Genomic DNA, 16701 nt, shown 5'->3' with positions numbered 1-16701 from the left:
AAAAGCCTATATAAAGAAATACAATACAGTGTCATCAGCATCTGAAACAACAACCTGTTATAATATCATATTGGCTTTGTGTTTACGTCTTTTTCACTTCTTTCTCCTTGTTTTACATTGTGTTGCTGCTGAGTTTCAACCACTAATCCATTTTCTGGACTTTGTAGTGAACAAACATCCTCGCTTGACAATCACAGCAGCAGATTTAAACCACAAACACACACATCTGACACCTTCAGGAAACCCGGAGGGAAAACTGAGGATAAAATGTGTTTTATCAATACATTTTATTATTGAACTTATCAGCACATAGGCTAATTAATTTGGGAATTATTCCTGACTTACATTTTTTAAATGTAAAAAAAATCTCACTCCCCTGCAGTACTCCAACGTACTCCTAGAGTTACACATACCCCCATTTGAGAACCACTGTTTTAGAACACTGAAACATTTTATGCTCTCCAGCTCCATTGTAACTGTGCTGGGAATATCTCAAAACGAGGTGTAGTTGTCTAAGTCTGATCATTTACAGTGGCTGCATGGAAAACAGGGAAAAACACACCAGAAAATAACAAAATAGACCCAGAAATACAAGATATGTTGCTAATGGCTGTGTTTAGAGTATTCTAATGTTTAGAAGTGTGTGTGTGTGTGTGTGTGTGTGTGTGTTCCCTTTACATTGTTCCTTTCAGCACAATTGAAAAGTCGAGTACAGCCATTTAAGGATTCTCTGTCACAGCAACACATCAGGGTTCTGTTATGACAACCATTTTTTGGTTCTATCTAAAGCCATTTTTGTTGAGAGTGTGGCTATATTTAATAGGCCGAGCTGAATTTATGATGACACATGGCAGCATCAGCGACTGGGATTAAGGCCTGTCGGGGCTCTATGCTGCTTAAAGGGAGAGAAATCGATAAGTGTCTCCATCTGAAGTGAGGAGGGAAGTTTTTTTTCCAAACCCCACAAGGACATTCGAGCCGCTTAAATGAAAATGCTCGCTCGATAATTGAGTTTGAAAAGATGCCAGTGCTAGTATTACTGTCAGGCGTTATTATATGCGTACCACTGCCACTGACTGCTGATAATAATTATCACTTATTGCTTTCATGATAGGACAACACAGATAGTTTTGTTGCATACAAATAGTCAGGCTGCATGTGTCTCCATAGCACATATCAGCAAAAAAAAAAAAAAAAAAAAAAAAAGGGGGAAAAAAACAACAACATTACAATCATTTGGCTATTTAGAAGAATCAATGATAAATTATAACAAAGTGTAATAATTCCACTCGCTCGCCACTGATTTATCTCTCTGTCATTTCCGTGATCTGTCCCATTTCAAGCAAGTGAAAGCTGCTGAAATTCCTGAAACAAAAGCATGGGACTTTTCTGTTGTTTTAATGATAAAATTAAAATAAATAAATAAATAAACGCATCAATGTCCGCATAACACGGGATGAGCCATTTTTTTCCACATCCAACCTGCAGCCTATGGCTTACAGGCCTCCGAAATCTGCTGGTATCCGCTGCAGCATTTTGAATCTGTTACATGATATGCATGTGAATGAGCGCTGTGCACATGGTTTGGCCGCAGCTGCCTTTTTAAACACAGCTGAAGTTTTGCGGTATAGGCGCTGCACTGCATTAGTAGACTATTGCATTTCATCTCAATAATTTACCCGCTTCTAAAGTCCCTTATGCTCATTATTGGGCCAAATCTGAACGAATAGGTGCACCGCAGGAGCGTGTGGATAGGCTACTGCTTGCATTAAAGTTTGATGCCGGTCAATTGGCCAATGAGAACTGGTAAAACCATATCAAATATTAATACGTTAATGCCCCGTGTTAAGTAATTAAGTCCCAGTGGCTTTTAGAAGGAGAGAAAATCAATGAGCCACATGGTTTAATTTTTCATTTAATTGTTTTGGAGTTTATATTTTTTGCGTCTTGGAGTGGTTGTTAGATTGGGTAGGCTAGGAGCCAGACAGTGCATACATCATTAATGGGACATAATCTGTAAATGCCGCCAGTTATTTATATTCTAACTATTTGTTATTGCTGTGAATATTTCCCTAATTTATAGCCTGTTGAAAATGTATAGCCTCCATTTCTCAGATTCATTAATAATATTTTTATGAACATTTTGTCAAATGGCCTAATTACCCTTGCATTATTTGTATTAGACTAAGTTTTGGAATTTCTGTTTGCTCTGGGTCTTGGAAGAATGCCATGAAACATGTGGAAACATCACAGAAAAATATCGCGGCATTATGCAGCGCCGCTCCCTCAATGGCTAATTAACAAAAAGCGCCTGGAAGACTGAACATGATCTGGCCCTATTTCTTCTAAGCACAGTTACATGCAATATGAATAAATCTGCAATGATTTATTAATGCAGAAATCAACTCATGGGGCAATTTCTTAATGGACTTATGTTTTTATGTCCTTACCTTTATGGTTCAAAATAGCTTGCACCCTAAAATAATTGGCTCGGCCCTCTGCTGTTTAGCTCCAGTTTATTAACAGTTTACCTCCTACTAGAACAATAAGGCCTCACTTCTTATTCCTGCTGTTTCTGTTGCTTTCTCTTTGTGTGAAGCTGTCGCATCATATTATCATTTGTTTCACTGTTTGATTACGAGCAATTATTAGGAGAAATAACTGTCAGTAGTATAACGGGCTCAAAATGAAGATGCTGGCGCAGTGGTGTATGGCTTTAACGGAGGAATTAAGAGATGGAGTTTGTGAAGCCATGCTGATTATGAAGATATTTTGCAGAGTTAAAAACTACCAAAAGTGTAGCCTATGATCGGAGACACTTGCAATTGATTCTCCCAACTGAGAGGCAAGAGCAGCCACCAGCACCAAGCTACTGCTGGAATGAATAGGTTTTATTGTCAGGCTGCAGGCAGCATGTGGAGCACGGTGGAATGACACCAGCACAGGCCTGATGGAGAGCTGGCCATGCTGGATGTGTCTGATGGTGTCTGCTAAAGCTTCACTCTGAAATGAGCTCATTTGCAGGTTGTGTGCCCCCCGCTGGGAGAGGGTGAAGCACATGAATCCTCCACGGTTATGTTATTGATCTTCTCCAGCTGTTAATCAGTGTTTTATGAAGTGTGCCATAAAAGCCTCCGTAGAGCTGATAGAGTCTTTAGCCAATTGAGTTTTCAGGCCCGAAAATTGGGTCTTAATCTCGCGCTGTCTATTTGGCAGTTTGATTGATGTCCTCGCGCACCGGAGGCGCGCGGGGAGGGGGGACAAACAGCCGGCACGTTCAGTCCAGCCTCGCTCTGCTCGCTCGCTTGCGTACACGTACATAGACTCACACGCGCGCAGCCACTCTCACCAGATAACGACCGGAGCGCGAGCCGAGGAACCCCAGACAAGAAGAGTCCAGGGAGCGGCGCGTGGAGCAACCTCTGTTCCTCCTCGCGCCGGAGCGGGGGGCTCGCGGAGGCCATGGATCACATTGGAATATTAGGGGCGCATCTGCAGCAGCACACGCACGTGGAGCCCATCAGCTTCGGCATCGACCAGATCCTCAGCAACGTGGAGCAGAGCTGCATGTTGGGCGCGAGGATGCACGAGGCGGACTACGGACACCCGGCGTACAACGGCGGCGCGAGCACCGGCGCGAACGGCGGCGGCGGCTTCGCTTGCAGCAACGGCGGATATAACGGCGGCGGTGCGTGCGGGGTCGGATCTTTCGGCGGGGCTTACAACATGAACATGGGCGTGAACGTGAACGGGAATAACGTGAACGCCGCAGGGGTCATCCGTGTGCCCGCACACCGGCCGCTGAGCAGCGGACACTCGTCAGTGCCGCCGATGACCGGGACCGTAAATAACCTGACCGGCCTGACATTCCCCTGGATGGAGAGCAACAGACGGTACACCAAAGACAGGTTCACAGGTAGGAAATAATATAATATAATATAATATAATATAATATAATATAATATAATATAATATAATATAATATAATATAACATAACATAACATAATATGTGTGTGCCATGCGCAATGTAGGCCAATAAACACGAGTTGTTGAGGCCTTGAGGAAAATTTAAGCTACCTCCGATAAATAATACAAGAAAAAATATAATAGATAAATAAATACATACATACATACATACATACATACATAAATACATAAATTAATAAATAAAATGTGCAACAACTCTTTCTTTTTTAATCTAACAGGATCCAGGCATTGCTGCTTGTCTTCACATTAGTGTTGGTGTGCCGCCTTGTTGCTGTTGTCTCTGTGTGTCTTGTGTGTTCAAGAATAAAAATTGTTGATCACAAAAAAAGTGGAATTTACTAAAATTTCAACCATGAAAAAAGACCTCAAATTATGTATAATATCATGCCAAAATGATGCTTGTTTAAAAAGTGTGATTTCTGGAAGTGGAGACATGACTGATGACCGATAAGAAACAGTTATTAGGTGATAAATTGTTAGTGGTATAGTGACTGACATGATATTATTAAGGCTATATTAGTAATTGATCACATGTGATCAATTACTAATATAGCCTTGGTCAATAATCGATCACTATCGAAACACTGCTCCTCTGATATGATTTTTTCCCACCAAACAAACAAATCTGACAGTTCTGCTCGCTCTTTTTATCGGTCTCAATTTTAATAATGAAAACTTGCAGATCAGATCTCATTTCAGATATCACTAATTGGCGCTGAAGTAAAAAAATAAATAAAAAAATAAAAAAATAAATGCTTCTGTTTATCATAAAAAGGTCCACAACTTCTTCATCCAACCAACAAGAGAAACATTGTTTATTAAGCTCGACAACGTAAGTGCTTCTGTCTGCATTTGCAGTGGTTATTTTCAAGGTTATTATTATTATTATTATTTTTAAATGTGCCAGAGCTCTCTCGGGTGGGCCTGGATCTTAGATATAAAAGCATTAGGACTGGTGGAGTCCACACCGCAGCCGGTTCAGTGTAACCGGGTGAGAGGCACTCCGACCTGGCAACACCTGCAGTGGAAAAAACAGCAGTCCGCTTTGTTTACCTTCACACAGCCAACTGCACATGTTTCTGATGAAGGCCAAAGATTTTTTTTTTTTTTTAATGCTAGGTTTAGAGAATTTAATCTGCAACCGACTTTAGGTAATAAAAATAACACATCTTTGTTTAGTATTTTGTATATATGTTATGGCAGAATCACATGAACAAATATGGCATATTTCAAAATGGCCAGTGCCTTCTCTAAGGGTATCAAAAAGGGCAAATTTGTATTTTTTAATTTAATTTATTTATTTATTTTTCATGTGTCTGTTTTTGTAGACCCATATAAAATGGTTGCATAGATGAGGTCATGCTACAGGCCTGCTATGCCATATTGGCAGGAGGGCTGAAGTACCCTTTATTGTGTATTACTATTATTGCTTTATGCTCATACTCTTTAAATACATTGTTTGACATTTCATAACAAAACGCCTCTTCATCTGTGCCATGTAACTGGCTGGGAAATTTGAGCCATGCAGGCTATCCCTTTAGGTGCTTTAACGCTGTAGCTGCTGTGGCTTTCCTCCTGCAGTGTGTCTCTGTCTCTCTGTGTGTCTCTGGGTGTTTCTTTAACCTGCACCGCTGCCATGGCGGCATTTCACTAAAACCTCAAGCCCATAATCCCTGCACCTCTAATTTGCCACCAAGCTTCAAAAGCCACTGATGAAAATATACCACATTTGGGGAGAGCAAACAGAGCAATTACTTACGACTGACAAGAAAATATTATTTTGTCCATGTGATAAATTGGAAGAGAAGAAGAGGGAGGAGGGGGTGTTCAGTGGTTCCTTGCTTAAGGTGGATGAGTCAAAGAGGCTTCTGATTTGGTGAAATGGTTCCTTTTTGCTCCAGAAAAGGCTCTGCAAACAAGCAAGGCTTTAATGAAAATGAGCTGGTGCTAAATGCAATCTGTTTTCAAGAGTAGGACACCGAATTATCACTTTAGAGGAGACATTGACCCTGAAGACTCCCCTGAAGATTTTTGTCTTTGTTTTTGCTCTCTCTGGGTTATTAAACATTAAAGATGTAATGTGGACACACTCACTGTCAAGGTCACACTTTGCCATGTCCAGCTGTCACCTGTGCTCTGCTGCTACTGCTGCTCTGTCAGTGCTCTCTTGCTGATTTTGTGCCTCCTTGCTCTGTCCCACCATATTCTGCCCTACCCTGCTCTGCTCTGTCTTGTCCTGTCCCATCATATCCTGGCCTGTTCTGTCATATCCCGTCATCTCTTGTCCTGTCCTATCTTATTGTATCCTGTCCTGTCATATCGTGTCCTGTCCTGTTCCATCAAATCATATGCTTCTCTGTCCTGTCCTGGCATATCCTTTCCTGTCCTATCCCATCATATTCTTTCCTGTCCTGTCCTGTCATATTGGGTCCTGTTATATCCTGTCCTGTCCCATTCCATCATATTCTGTCCTGTCCTGTTATATACCATTCTGTCCTGTCCTGTCCCGTCCTATCTTGTCTTGTCCTATCTTGTTGTGTCCTGTCTTGTCATGCTCTGTCCTGTCCTGTCTTGTCCTGTCATATCCTGTCCTGTCATGTCCCATCCTATCCTGTTCTGTGTCTGTTGCATTCTCTTCTTCTGTACTGTCCCCTCATATCCTGTCCTGTCCTGTCCCGTCCCGTCCTGACCTATCCTATCCTATACCATTCAGTGTCTCTCTCACCCCTCACTGTAACACGCCGTGTAGGCCATCCTTACCAGAACCGGACACCGCCCAAGAAGAAGAAGCCCCGGACGTCGTTCACTCGCCTGCAGATCTGCGAGCTGGAGAAGCGATTCCACCGGCAGAAGTACCTGGCGTCCGCTGAGCGCGCCGCCCTCGCCAAAGCCCTGAAGATGACTGACGCTCAGGTCAAAACCTGGTTCCAAAACAGACGCACCAAATGGAGGTGAAACCATACTGCTCACACTGTCTTTTCCTTTTTGCCATGCGCTTTGCCAGCTGTGCAGAAGTGCAGATGGAAGCGCACATGCAAACAGAAATATGTCCACAAATGTCTCTGATTCATAGACAGATAGATAGATCGAGATAGATAGATACTTTATTCATCCCGCAGGAAATTCGCAGTTTTTCAGCAGTATCCACAGATTAGGGTTAAATAAATAAATCAATAAAAAAAGATTTAAAAAAAAAATAAGAATAAGATCTGAGTACAACAGAATAAGATCTAAGTACAACCCAGTGTGCAAAAAGCAATGTGCAAAAAAAAAAAAAAAAAAAAAAAAAAAAAAACAGAAAAAACCGTGTGCATGGGTGTATAAAATGTGCATAGAGGTAGGTCAATGTGCAAATTTAGAAGAAATATACAGTATACATAACATGTTTGCATTCACATTTTACATTATTGGTGTAGCTGATGGTTATGCACATTTTTCAGTTTCTAGATCACCAAAAATTTGAAGCAATGAGTGGAACAGTCAGGGCCTTTGTGGTTTAATTTTCCTGTGAGCATTCACTTTTACCAACCAGGGATTTGACAGTACCAGAATATAGTTCTCCAGACTTCCTATGCAGCTTGACCCCTGGTGCTACCATAAAACACTACTTTAAAAAGGTTCTTTATAGCAGTAGGATTATATATTTCTACATCAGCCATTCATGGTGGTATGAACAATCCTTTTGAAGATGCATTCTCCAAGTCACCAGCATTGAAATAACTTTTAAACCCCACACACGTATTTATTCTGACCTCACACGTTCAACAGCAAATAATAAGTGGAAAATAACAGGATTTCTGGACATTATATAGTGAACCACTAACCTTACCAAAGTAAGGCTAGTGGTTCACTAGTTTTTGAGGATTACCAGCAAAGGGTCTGTATGCAGCAAAACTTAAAAATACTTCTAATTCATGATTGTAATGAACAATAACAATCTTCAGGGCAAAATTTCATCAAATGGGAATGTATTGGGTTTCTGCTCTCAAGTCATGAACCAAGCGAAAAGAGACACCCTTTGAGTTTCCTTTGCAGCAGATAAAAAATATTTTATAAGAGCAAAAGACAGTCCTGTAGCTTGTATGCACAATAAAGCATAAACCCCTTTAATTTTACTCTCTAGATGAGTGGTGATTAAGTAGATTTATGTTAGGATTCATATAGCTTAAAAGGAATGGGAGGTTGAAGTGTTTTCTTGTTAACTTAAGTCCACATTTGAAGAGTAGGTTATTCACTGAAAAAAAGCACTGAGCATTGAGTTAAATGAGGTCGAAGAAATATACATAGTATTTTAATTAAAATAGGTCTTAGTGTTTAGTAGGTCTATAGTATTATTATAAGCCTATTTTATTATTAATTAACTAACTAATTACTAATTAACCAATTTAACTAAATTACTAATTAACTAAAGCTGCCTTCAAAACTCTAGTTATTATTATTATTTTTAAAATTCTTCTCCATTTGCCTATCCGCATTTATCTATCACAAGATTCGATGTTGACTTTTTTGGTATTTTTCTGCGTAACATTTTATTAGAAGCTGTGTTCTTGAATGAAGCCTCAAGCAGTTTGAAACTGTGATGACGAGCAACGCGGGCCTTTTCAAACAACCTGCCTTCTCGCTTTTATATCCTAGCTTAAGTTACATTATGTAGGCCTATTATTGTGAATTTGTGAACTGTGAACACTTTACAAATTCTTACTTAGACGTAAATCAGCTTCTGTGCAGACAATGTGCATGCGCACCAGCTAAGAAATGAACGAATAATCGGTTAAAACGAAATGATCTCTGTCGCGAAGTGCATTGTTTTATATTCTGCAGCTGGAAATGAAGATACTAATAACTGGTGAATATCGTCGCAATATTTGACTGCTTTTCCATGGCAGACATTTCATTGGCTATTTTCTTCAATATAAATCTTTGTCACATTTATTAGGTTACAGCATGGCTTGATACCTGCAAATATGACTACCTGCAATATGAAGATATAATCATGTAGTTATTATGCAATATATTTATTGGCTTTAATCAACATTTTTATTATTCCAAAAATTCCACTGATACTGTTTTATTTAGGTGATTATTATTATTATTTTTTTTGTCTGTTTGTTTGTTTTAAGAATTATATATATATATATATATATATATATATATATATATATATATACACACACACACACACACACACACACACACACACACACACACACACATGCATAATGGAATAATAAAAATGTTCCATAAAGCCAATAAATATATTACAAAATATTGCAAGAATATTCTAGTGATAGAGTGTAGCATATAAAATGTAAAAATACCATGAAACATTATAAATACCATGGAGTACAATAGACACACTAAAAATCACTGTTCCTTAGAAATGTTATAGAAATATTACAGGATTATCATTGGAAACTCAGTCAGAGGTCCCAGTAGGAATATTACAAGGCACAAGAATTCCCCCCCGATGTTTCGGGAACCTTGCCAGTTAAACGCGATGTTTCTCCGGTTCCTTCCCCGCCGGTGTCCGGCGCTGCAGGCGGCAGACGGCGGAGGAGCGGGAGGCGGAGCGGCAGCAGGCCAACCGGATCCTCATGCAGCTGCAACAGGAGGCCTTCCAGAAAACCATCAACCAGCCGGTGACGCCGGACCCGCTGTGCCTCCACAACAGCTCCCTGTTCGCCCTGCAGAACCTGCAGCCGTGGACGGAGAACACCGCCAAGATCAGCAGCGTGTCCGCCTGCGACTAGGAGGGGCGCACGCGCGCCGCGTACACGCGCTCCACGCTCCACTTGTGCACTTTCTCTGCTGCAGGACTTGAGCTTAGAGGGCCAGACCAGGGGTCCTGTGGGAGGGGCGGGGGGCTCTAGGGGTCCACATGCAGCACAAATGTAGACTTGTTTAATGTCACGGTTACTTCACTCACTAGAGGCTAACACGATGGGGAAATGTACATGAGTATAGACAGTTATCTAGCTCCCAGTCATATCTAACAACAAGCTCTCACATCGGGCTCCTCAGGACAGCTCTTCTTCAGCTGATGTGGGCCTATCCGGGGGGCCGGGACATGAAAAAGCTTCGGGACCCCTGTTTCAGCCTTCGGAGAGACCAGACTTTTCCATCTGGTCTTTTGGAAACCTTTCACAAGGGACGATTTACTCCATAAAAGCACAGAGAAACTTTGGAAAAGTGACTCCAGAGGACCCGGGTGATGGCGTGCCTGGCATGAGGGACTTTTATTGTATTATAGGCCACCTGTGAGGGACGTGAGGTTTCACAAACAGCATATTTTCATATGTCTGACAAAAAAGAAAAGAAAAACGTCTGTTCATCTTTGCCATCACAGAGTCTTTTGATGTTTATCTGTATTGTTAATGGACTTTTTACTCAGATGAAAAATAAGATAGCACTTCAAGTTGTTTTAGTACCTTTGTATGCTTTGACCTATCTACCTTACCTTAATACACCTGGTTCCACATGATGATTTACACAGGCTTTTAACAGCTTTAAGGGCAACACACATTGAGTTTATTTATTCCCTATATCACCCACTGCACACAGAAAAATAAAGGTGGCAGCTGGAATGGAAAATGACTCTTCAGAGTGATGCCACAGGAGAAGCTTTTCTGGTTCCCCAAAGGATCTTTCACATCACAGTTCTTCAAATAACCATTTGTCTAAATGGTTCAAAGGTGCTTCAAAGAGCCATAAAAACAGATCTTTGAGGAATAGCAGTTATGTCTCATCTGTTAAAGGAAAAATGAAGGTATGAACTGAAAGTGAAAATACAGGTTCTGAAGGAGTACCATATCTGATTCCACAAGGAACATTTCAGACCGCAGGTCTTTAAAGCAAAAAAATAAAAATAAAAATAAGTGCTTCAAAGGCCCATCAAAAAAGTTCTTTGAGGTGCTGATGGAATGGATCTTCAAAGAACTTTAAACAGCAACAACAAAAAAAAGTTCTCCACAAACATATTTTCCAAATAGTTAGAACTGGAAATAAATTCTATATTTGTGGCTACATTTAATAAGGTTTATGTGGCTATGACACACACAAAAAATATCTTAAAGCACATTTGAACACGTTTCTCACATCAGTGGGCTCCTATAGACTCCATCTATAGTTTAACTCCTCAGAAACTGGTGGTGATGTTTTCCACTGTGTAACTACAACTTGAACTAAAAGCAAAATGTGTCTGGCCTGTCAGGCTGAAACCAACAAACCAACACAGAAAACTATTAAGACAGAAGTTATTATTCATTCCTTTGTATGCATTTATAATCTGCCATATTAATTAGACCAGAAGGAATTTTGCTACATTTGTTTGTGTGTGAGACAGAGTGAGAGTGAATGTGTGTAAATGACATTTAAGCCCGCAGTCTTGGACTGGTGTGTGTTAGTTTTTATGATTAGTTGTCTTTTGAGAATTATGACTAATAAATCTGAACAAGTTTCTAGAGGAAGAGGAAGAGGGTTTGTGACTGTCAGGAGTCCACAGGTTAGCTGTTTAGGACCAGAGGGTTGCCAAGAAAAGTGTGTGTGTGTGTGTGTGTGTGTGTGTGTGTGTGTGTGTGTGTGTGTGTGTGTGTGAGAGCATGCGCATGCTTTTGCATTTCTTTGCATGTCTTTACAGGCATGTTAGCATGCCCTTAATGAAAAACCCCAAATAATTTCACCTGTTCTTCAGAATATATTTAAAGACATGTTTCAAAATGCATCATTCCCTGATAATATTAGATGACATTAATTCAAACTGCATCATATTTTGGCTAGCAGGAGTAAATTTTATTCTTAGGTGTTTTTATTAAAATACATTTATCTAGCAGGTATATCCCAAAATACATTCTGGCCAGTGCAAATAACACTGTCAACTGATGTTCTCTTTCACAACAAACTGCATATCTTCAGCTATTTCTAATATACAATTTCAAAATATATTTTCAAACAAATGTTATCGACATGTATGAATCTATTCTGAAGTACACGTGAAAATGGATTTTTTTGCCATGGATTTTTCTGTGTGTGAATGTGAACGGCATGCTGAGCCAGCTGTTAGTGTGTGTATGTGTGTGTGTGTGTGTGTGTGTGTGTGTGTGTGTCTGTGTGTGTCTGTGTGTGTCTGTGTGAGACGTGACGCTGTCCAGGACTTCTATCCAAAAGGCTGAAGAGGAATGTGAAGGAGAATTTCATCATCCACTCAGAAATATCTGCAGCGAGGCACTGGAGTGGGGCTACGCTGGAAAACCTCCTGAAATTCCTTTGGACGAAGATGCACACACACACACACACACACACACACACACACACACACACACACACACACACACATTTTTTTTTCTCGCCCTCCAGAAAGAAAAGTGGTCACAGGAGCTGATAAAGGTAAGTAACGTTGCGCAAACGGCTGACATCTGCCCACAGTTCCTCTCCATATTTGCGGCGCAGTTTCAGGATCTTTTCCTGGGCGTCTCCAAACAGCTCCTGTGCTTTTTCTCTAAATACTGAGCTCATTTCCAGGACAATGAGCTGTCGTGGTTTTTGCTGCTGCCATGTGAGGTTAAATGGATTCATATTATGGGTTATGTACATTGCAATGTCCAAACACTGCTCAGTGTCCCTCATGTCATATACTGAGATATATCCACACAGCAGATATATATGTTCCCACACATATAGTCTATTGTGAAAAAGGCTGGGTGTTTGAATGCAGCTTCTTTGGAGCTCCTGCTGACCCATAATTCTCTCTGAGCCATGTTCATTTCTTATTCATCAGATGGGAGCAACACAAAACACATTACTCAAGTTCCCGAAGTGTTTAATTTGCAATAAATCAACATGTCTAGCGAATATTGCAGAAAATAATTCCCTATTAATTTTGGAATGTTGCCTGGAATGCGATTACAGTGGGCCGGTAAATTCAATTGCTTTGCCTTGAAGAGGCTACCACAGCCATTCATTCATTCCAGCAGAGGCTTGTAGGAGCAGAATGCACAGTGTTGTATGGCTTAGTGGAGGGGAAAAAGTCCATGGATTTCAAACTGCATACAAAAGAAATGAAAAATTTGACTTGATGACCATACCACACGGTGGAGGGTAAGCTCACTTAAATACTCACGTAAATACCTGACTTAAATACATAGTATATATTTATATCACAGTGAGTGTTGATAAAAGTTATATAAGAATATGGTCTTTTAAGGATAAAATCCCAAAACCGGTGCTTTTACTACTACTACTACCACCAATAATTTTGATAATAGTAATAATAGTAATAATAATAATAATAATAATAATAATAATAATAATAATAATAGCAAAAACAACAACAACAACAACAACAACAACAACAACAATAATAATAATAATAATAATAATAATAATAATTCATTGTTTTGGGACTCATGCACATGTTTTACCTCGTGGGAACCCACATATCTCAAACCTTGCATTTTGTCTCCATCTTGTGGACATAATTGAGCATTACACCGGACTTTGTCGCTAGGTGATGACGTCAAAGGCGTCATTAAAGCTGGACAAAACACGGTAACAACAACATTGTGTAACTGTCCGCACACACTTGAAACAAAGTCACGTTGTTTGGTAGTTCTGTTAAAAACAAGCGGCATGTCTCTTCTGCGGTTGTGTGCTTCCACAGCCAAACACTTCGCGCCCAAGCGGCTCCTCGGCGACTCTCTCTTTACAGGTCAGTGTGTCTGCTGCAGCAGCTCTGCGTTCAGTTCCCTAAACACCCGCCGAATCCCATTCAAAAATCTGACATTTTTGACATCACTTTGTTGGTCGGCAGATGTTACTATCTGTCGTCGCGACCTCCGGAAGTCAGTGCTATAAATTGAAATTTGGATTAAATGAGTGTTTTTCTGGTGTGTTGATGTATGCCGAATTGATGGGTGAGCTCATAGTGAGTGGTAAGATTTAGACACTGTTCCTTCCTGCATTTACTTTTGCCAATAACATGGTATCATTAAAGAGTCTTTTTTGGTTGAAGTTTCGTGTGAAGTTCTCTCCATGCTGAGTGAAGTTAGTTTTATATTGGACGTTCGCTATTGAGACAAATATTCGCCCTTGAACGCATCAAAAGCGGCCCCACTGTGTCATTCACCAGTGTCAGACCAGCTGTGATGTGGTTCAGCCCCAAGACATCCCCACTTTCTACTCTTAGTTATGTATTTGGGTTGTCAGTTAGTTAGTTTTACAAATATTCATAACAGAGTCTAATATTTACAAAATAATTTCAATTGCTTTGCAACTGTGTGTCTCAGAAGACCCAAACCAACCCTGATGTGTTTGTCGAAACATCCATGACAGCTTCACTTTTATTTTATTTTTCATACATTTTTAATAAGCTATACTAACATCAGTAGTATTTCCACCATCTACAAACATATTAGAGTTGTTATGGGATTTTTAAGGTGGTTGATGCCAAACCTATTGAAAACAATTGGTAATTATTTTGTATTTTTTTTAACCACAGTAGCTAGCCAGTATGCTTGAGTTGTGTTGCTCTATGTGCATTCTGCCTGCTCACCACGGTTGCTGTCTTGTTGCAGGATGTGCCCGGACGGCCAGCGGGGCCGCGAAGGACCAGGAGCCGCTGAGGAAAGCTAAGACCCCGCAGGGCCGCTTTGACATGACCGAGGAGAAGAGCAAGGACGTCTTGGAAAGTGAGAAAGCTTAATGAATACCGGGTTGTTGAGGGACAGTCTGACAACAAAGTGACAAAAGGGGGGAATGTTATCTGCTTGGCATTTATTTTAGTTTACAAGATGATTCGCTAATATGGGTACTGATATTTTTGGACTGCAGCACCAATAATCTGTATATATTCCCATTAGAAGTAGTCAGTGTTCCCCCAGAAGTGTCTGAAACAGCATTTAGACTATTGTGGGACACTGAAACCCACAATGATGATAATTAAAACTAACACTGAATGCATTCATGCTTCCTTTTGCATGGATATGCAAGGGTGGAATCTGATCATAATGTTTTATTAGAATCAGCTGAGTGAAGGGACCTTCTAGACAACCAGTATCAGGGGGGCAGGAGATCTTCAGGGGGAAATAAAGGGTTAACAATAGAAGCCAAATAGAAGAGGTCAACATTATCTGAGAGTTGGGAACCTGAAGATTAATTTGAGATGCAGCCCAGCAAGTTATGCCAGTCATAAATCTGTAATAAATATTGTGTCTTGGTTATGTGCCTATTTATTTATTTATTTATTTATTTATTTATTTATTAGAGTTTATAATGGGTACAGCATTATGATAGGAGCCTTTGATAGCTGTTGCCATAATCCATTATGTGTCATAAGTTGTTGCAGCGATTTTTATGTTGATAGCATTTGTTACACAGATTTGGTTTAAAACATGTTTGACCACTTGAAAATAAACAAAAATGGTCAAAAATCCCTTCAAAATGCCACATTAGGATACCAAGACCTTGAGGAACACCACAGAAAAAATCATCCTCTGAACAGCCTCGGTCTCTAATTTGTGGCTGTAAAGTTTCATGAGGCTGTGAACATCCTTGAGGTCACTATAGGTCATTTTATACAGTGATGTCAAGTTTGAAAAAATGCTCTGACTGCAGTGAAATGGCTGCTATCGGGGCTAACATCACACATGAATCAAATGTGGCTCATTGAATCCACAAGAGTCTCAGCTTTCCAGTCAAAGCTAATTGATGCAACTCCAAGACTGTTTAGGGGGCTTATGGCACAGGTGAAACTCCTTGTAAGTGAAATATTTCCTCTCTGTCCCTTTAGAATTCCCTGATGATGTGAACCCTGAAACTAAGGAGAAAGGGGGCCCCAGGGGTCCGGAGCCCACACGCTATGGAGACTGGGAGAGGAAGGGCCGCTGTATAGACTTCTAGTTGATTGTCTATGTGTCTGCTTGATCGCTGCTGCATGGCGGAGATGGGTTTGTCGGTGGTTAAGGTGACAGGGCGGGTGCGTGACATGCTGCATCCACATTAACAGAAGTACAGACTGCTGCTCATTGTGATACATATTTACCATACAGGAAAATATTTTAGAGGTGTAACAGCTTCAACACCTTTGTCCTACCTATTTGATTGTGTTAGCATAAATATTAGGACGTTATCTTATAAATTAAATGGTTATAAAGCAAAAGCAGTTGTAGTTTGCCATTATTTCCCTTAATGCCACTTTATCTTGTGAGTAACTTAAAGTGCATCTTGACTGCTTCAGAGGAGTCAGACAGAGCATTACCCAGTCACACTGTAAATTATTTTGTTTTAGTTAAATCTCAACAGCGATCACTCATATTTGTTGGAAGACATATTTTGCACATTGGTGATGTTTTGTTTTATGTGAGTGAATGCTGGTCATGCCAGGTCATTCCATCTTGTACAAAAGTCTGAATGTCTTGATCAATAAAAAGCAAGATTATTATATCTGCAAGTCAACTGATGGATTCATGTTTTGTTCATTATTCATTATTTATTCATTTTTTTCATTATATGCAAAGTAGTTTCTTCCCTGTTTCTTCTTCACAAGTTTCTTCACTGACTTCCATTATTCCATAATAGACTGTTGCAACATGTAAATGGATAAAGCATCCTGAAATGTTCCAAACTGTTGGAACTGTAAATGTATCTATATGTAAAAATGATACACAAGATCGCTACATTGTTTCCATCAAGAACCGAACGTGGAACTGTATAGAAGATAT

The 16701-nt window shown here is 40.1% G+C and overlaps 2 protein-coding genes across 2 annotated transcripts; both read left to right on the top strand.

Moving 5' to 3' along the window:
- Positions 1–3462: 3462 nt before the first annotated feature.
- tlx1 (T cell leukemia homeobox 1) lies at positions 3463–9738 on the top strand. Its single transcript, XM_030070831.1, has 3 exons — positions 3463–3916; positions 6702–6939; positions 9528–9738. Exons 1-3 carry the CDS (start codon positions 3463–3465, stop codon positions 9736–9738), a joined length of 903 nt encoding a protein of 300 aa, XP_029926691.1.
- A 3766-nt stretch (positions 9739–13504) lies between these two features.
- Positions 13505–16439, top strand: sdhaf4 (succinate dehydrogenase complex assembly factor 4). Its single transcript, XM_030069897.1, has 3 exons — positions 13505–13691; positions 14557–14670; positions 15771–16439. Exons 1-3 carry the CDS (start codon positions 13613–13615, stop codon positions 15878–15880), a joined length of 303 nt encoding a protein of 100 aa, XP_029925757.1. The 5' UTR covers positions 13505–13612; the 3' UTR covers positions 15881–16439.
- Positions 16440–16701: the final 262 nt, after the last annotated feature.

The sequence above is a fragment of the Myripristis murdjan genome, chromosome 15, assembly GCF_902150065.1.
Source record: "Myripristis murdjan chromosome 15, fMyrMur1.1, whole genome shotgun sequence".
NCBI classification, from domain to species: Eukaryota; Metazoa; Chordata; class Actinopteri; order Holocentriformes; family Holocentridae; genus Myripristis; species Myripristis murdjan.
Note: the sequence above shows the minus strand (reverse complement) of the source record. Positions and strands in the feature narration are given on the sequence as shown.

Bases quoted from the DNA above. Each gene is read 5' to 3' on its own strand.
- tlx1 (XM_030070831.1), top strand. From the start codon at position 3,463: ATGGATCACATTGGAATATTAGGGGCGCATCTGCAGCAGCACACGCAC. The intron at 3,917-6,701 runs GTAGGAAATAAT...TATACCATTCAG, and splicing joins CACCAAAGACAGGTTCACAG to TGTCTCTCTCACCCCTCACT. The intron at 6,940-9,527 runs GTGAAACCATAC...CCGGCGCTGCAG, and splicing joins AACAGACGCACCAAATGGAG to GCGGCAGACGGCGGAGGAGC.
- sdhaf4 (XM_030069897.1), top strand. From the start codon at position 13,613: ATGTCTCTTCTGCGGTTGTGTGCTTCCACAGCCAAACACTTCGCGCCC. The intron at 13,692-14,556 runs GTCAGTGTGTCT...GTCTTGTTGCAG, and splicing joins CGGCGACTCTCTCTTTACAG to GATGTGCCCGGACGGCCAGC. The intron at 14,671-15,770 runs GTGAGAAAGCTT...CTGTCCCTTTAG, and splicing joins GAGCAAGGACGTCTTGGAAA to AATTCCCTGATGATGTGAAC.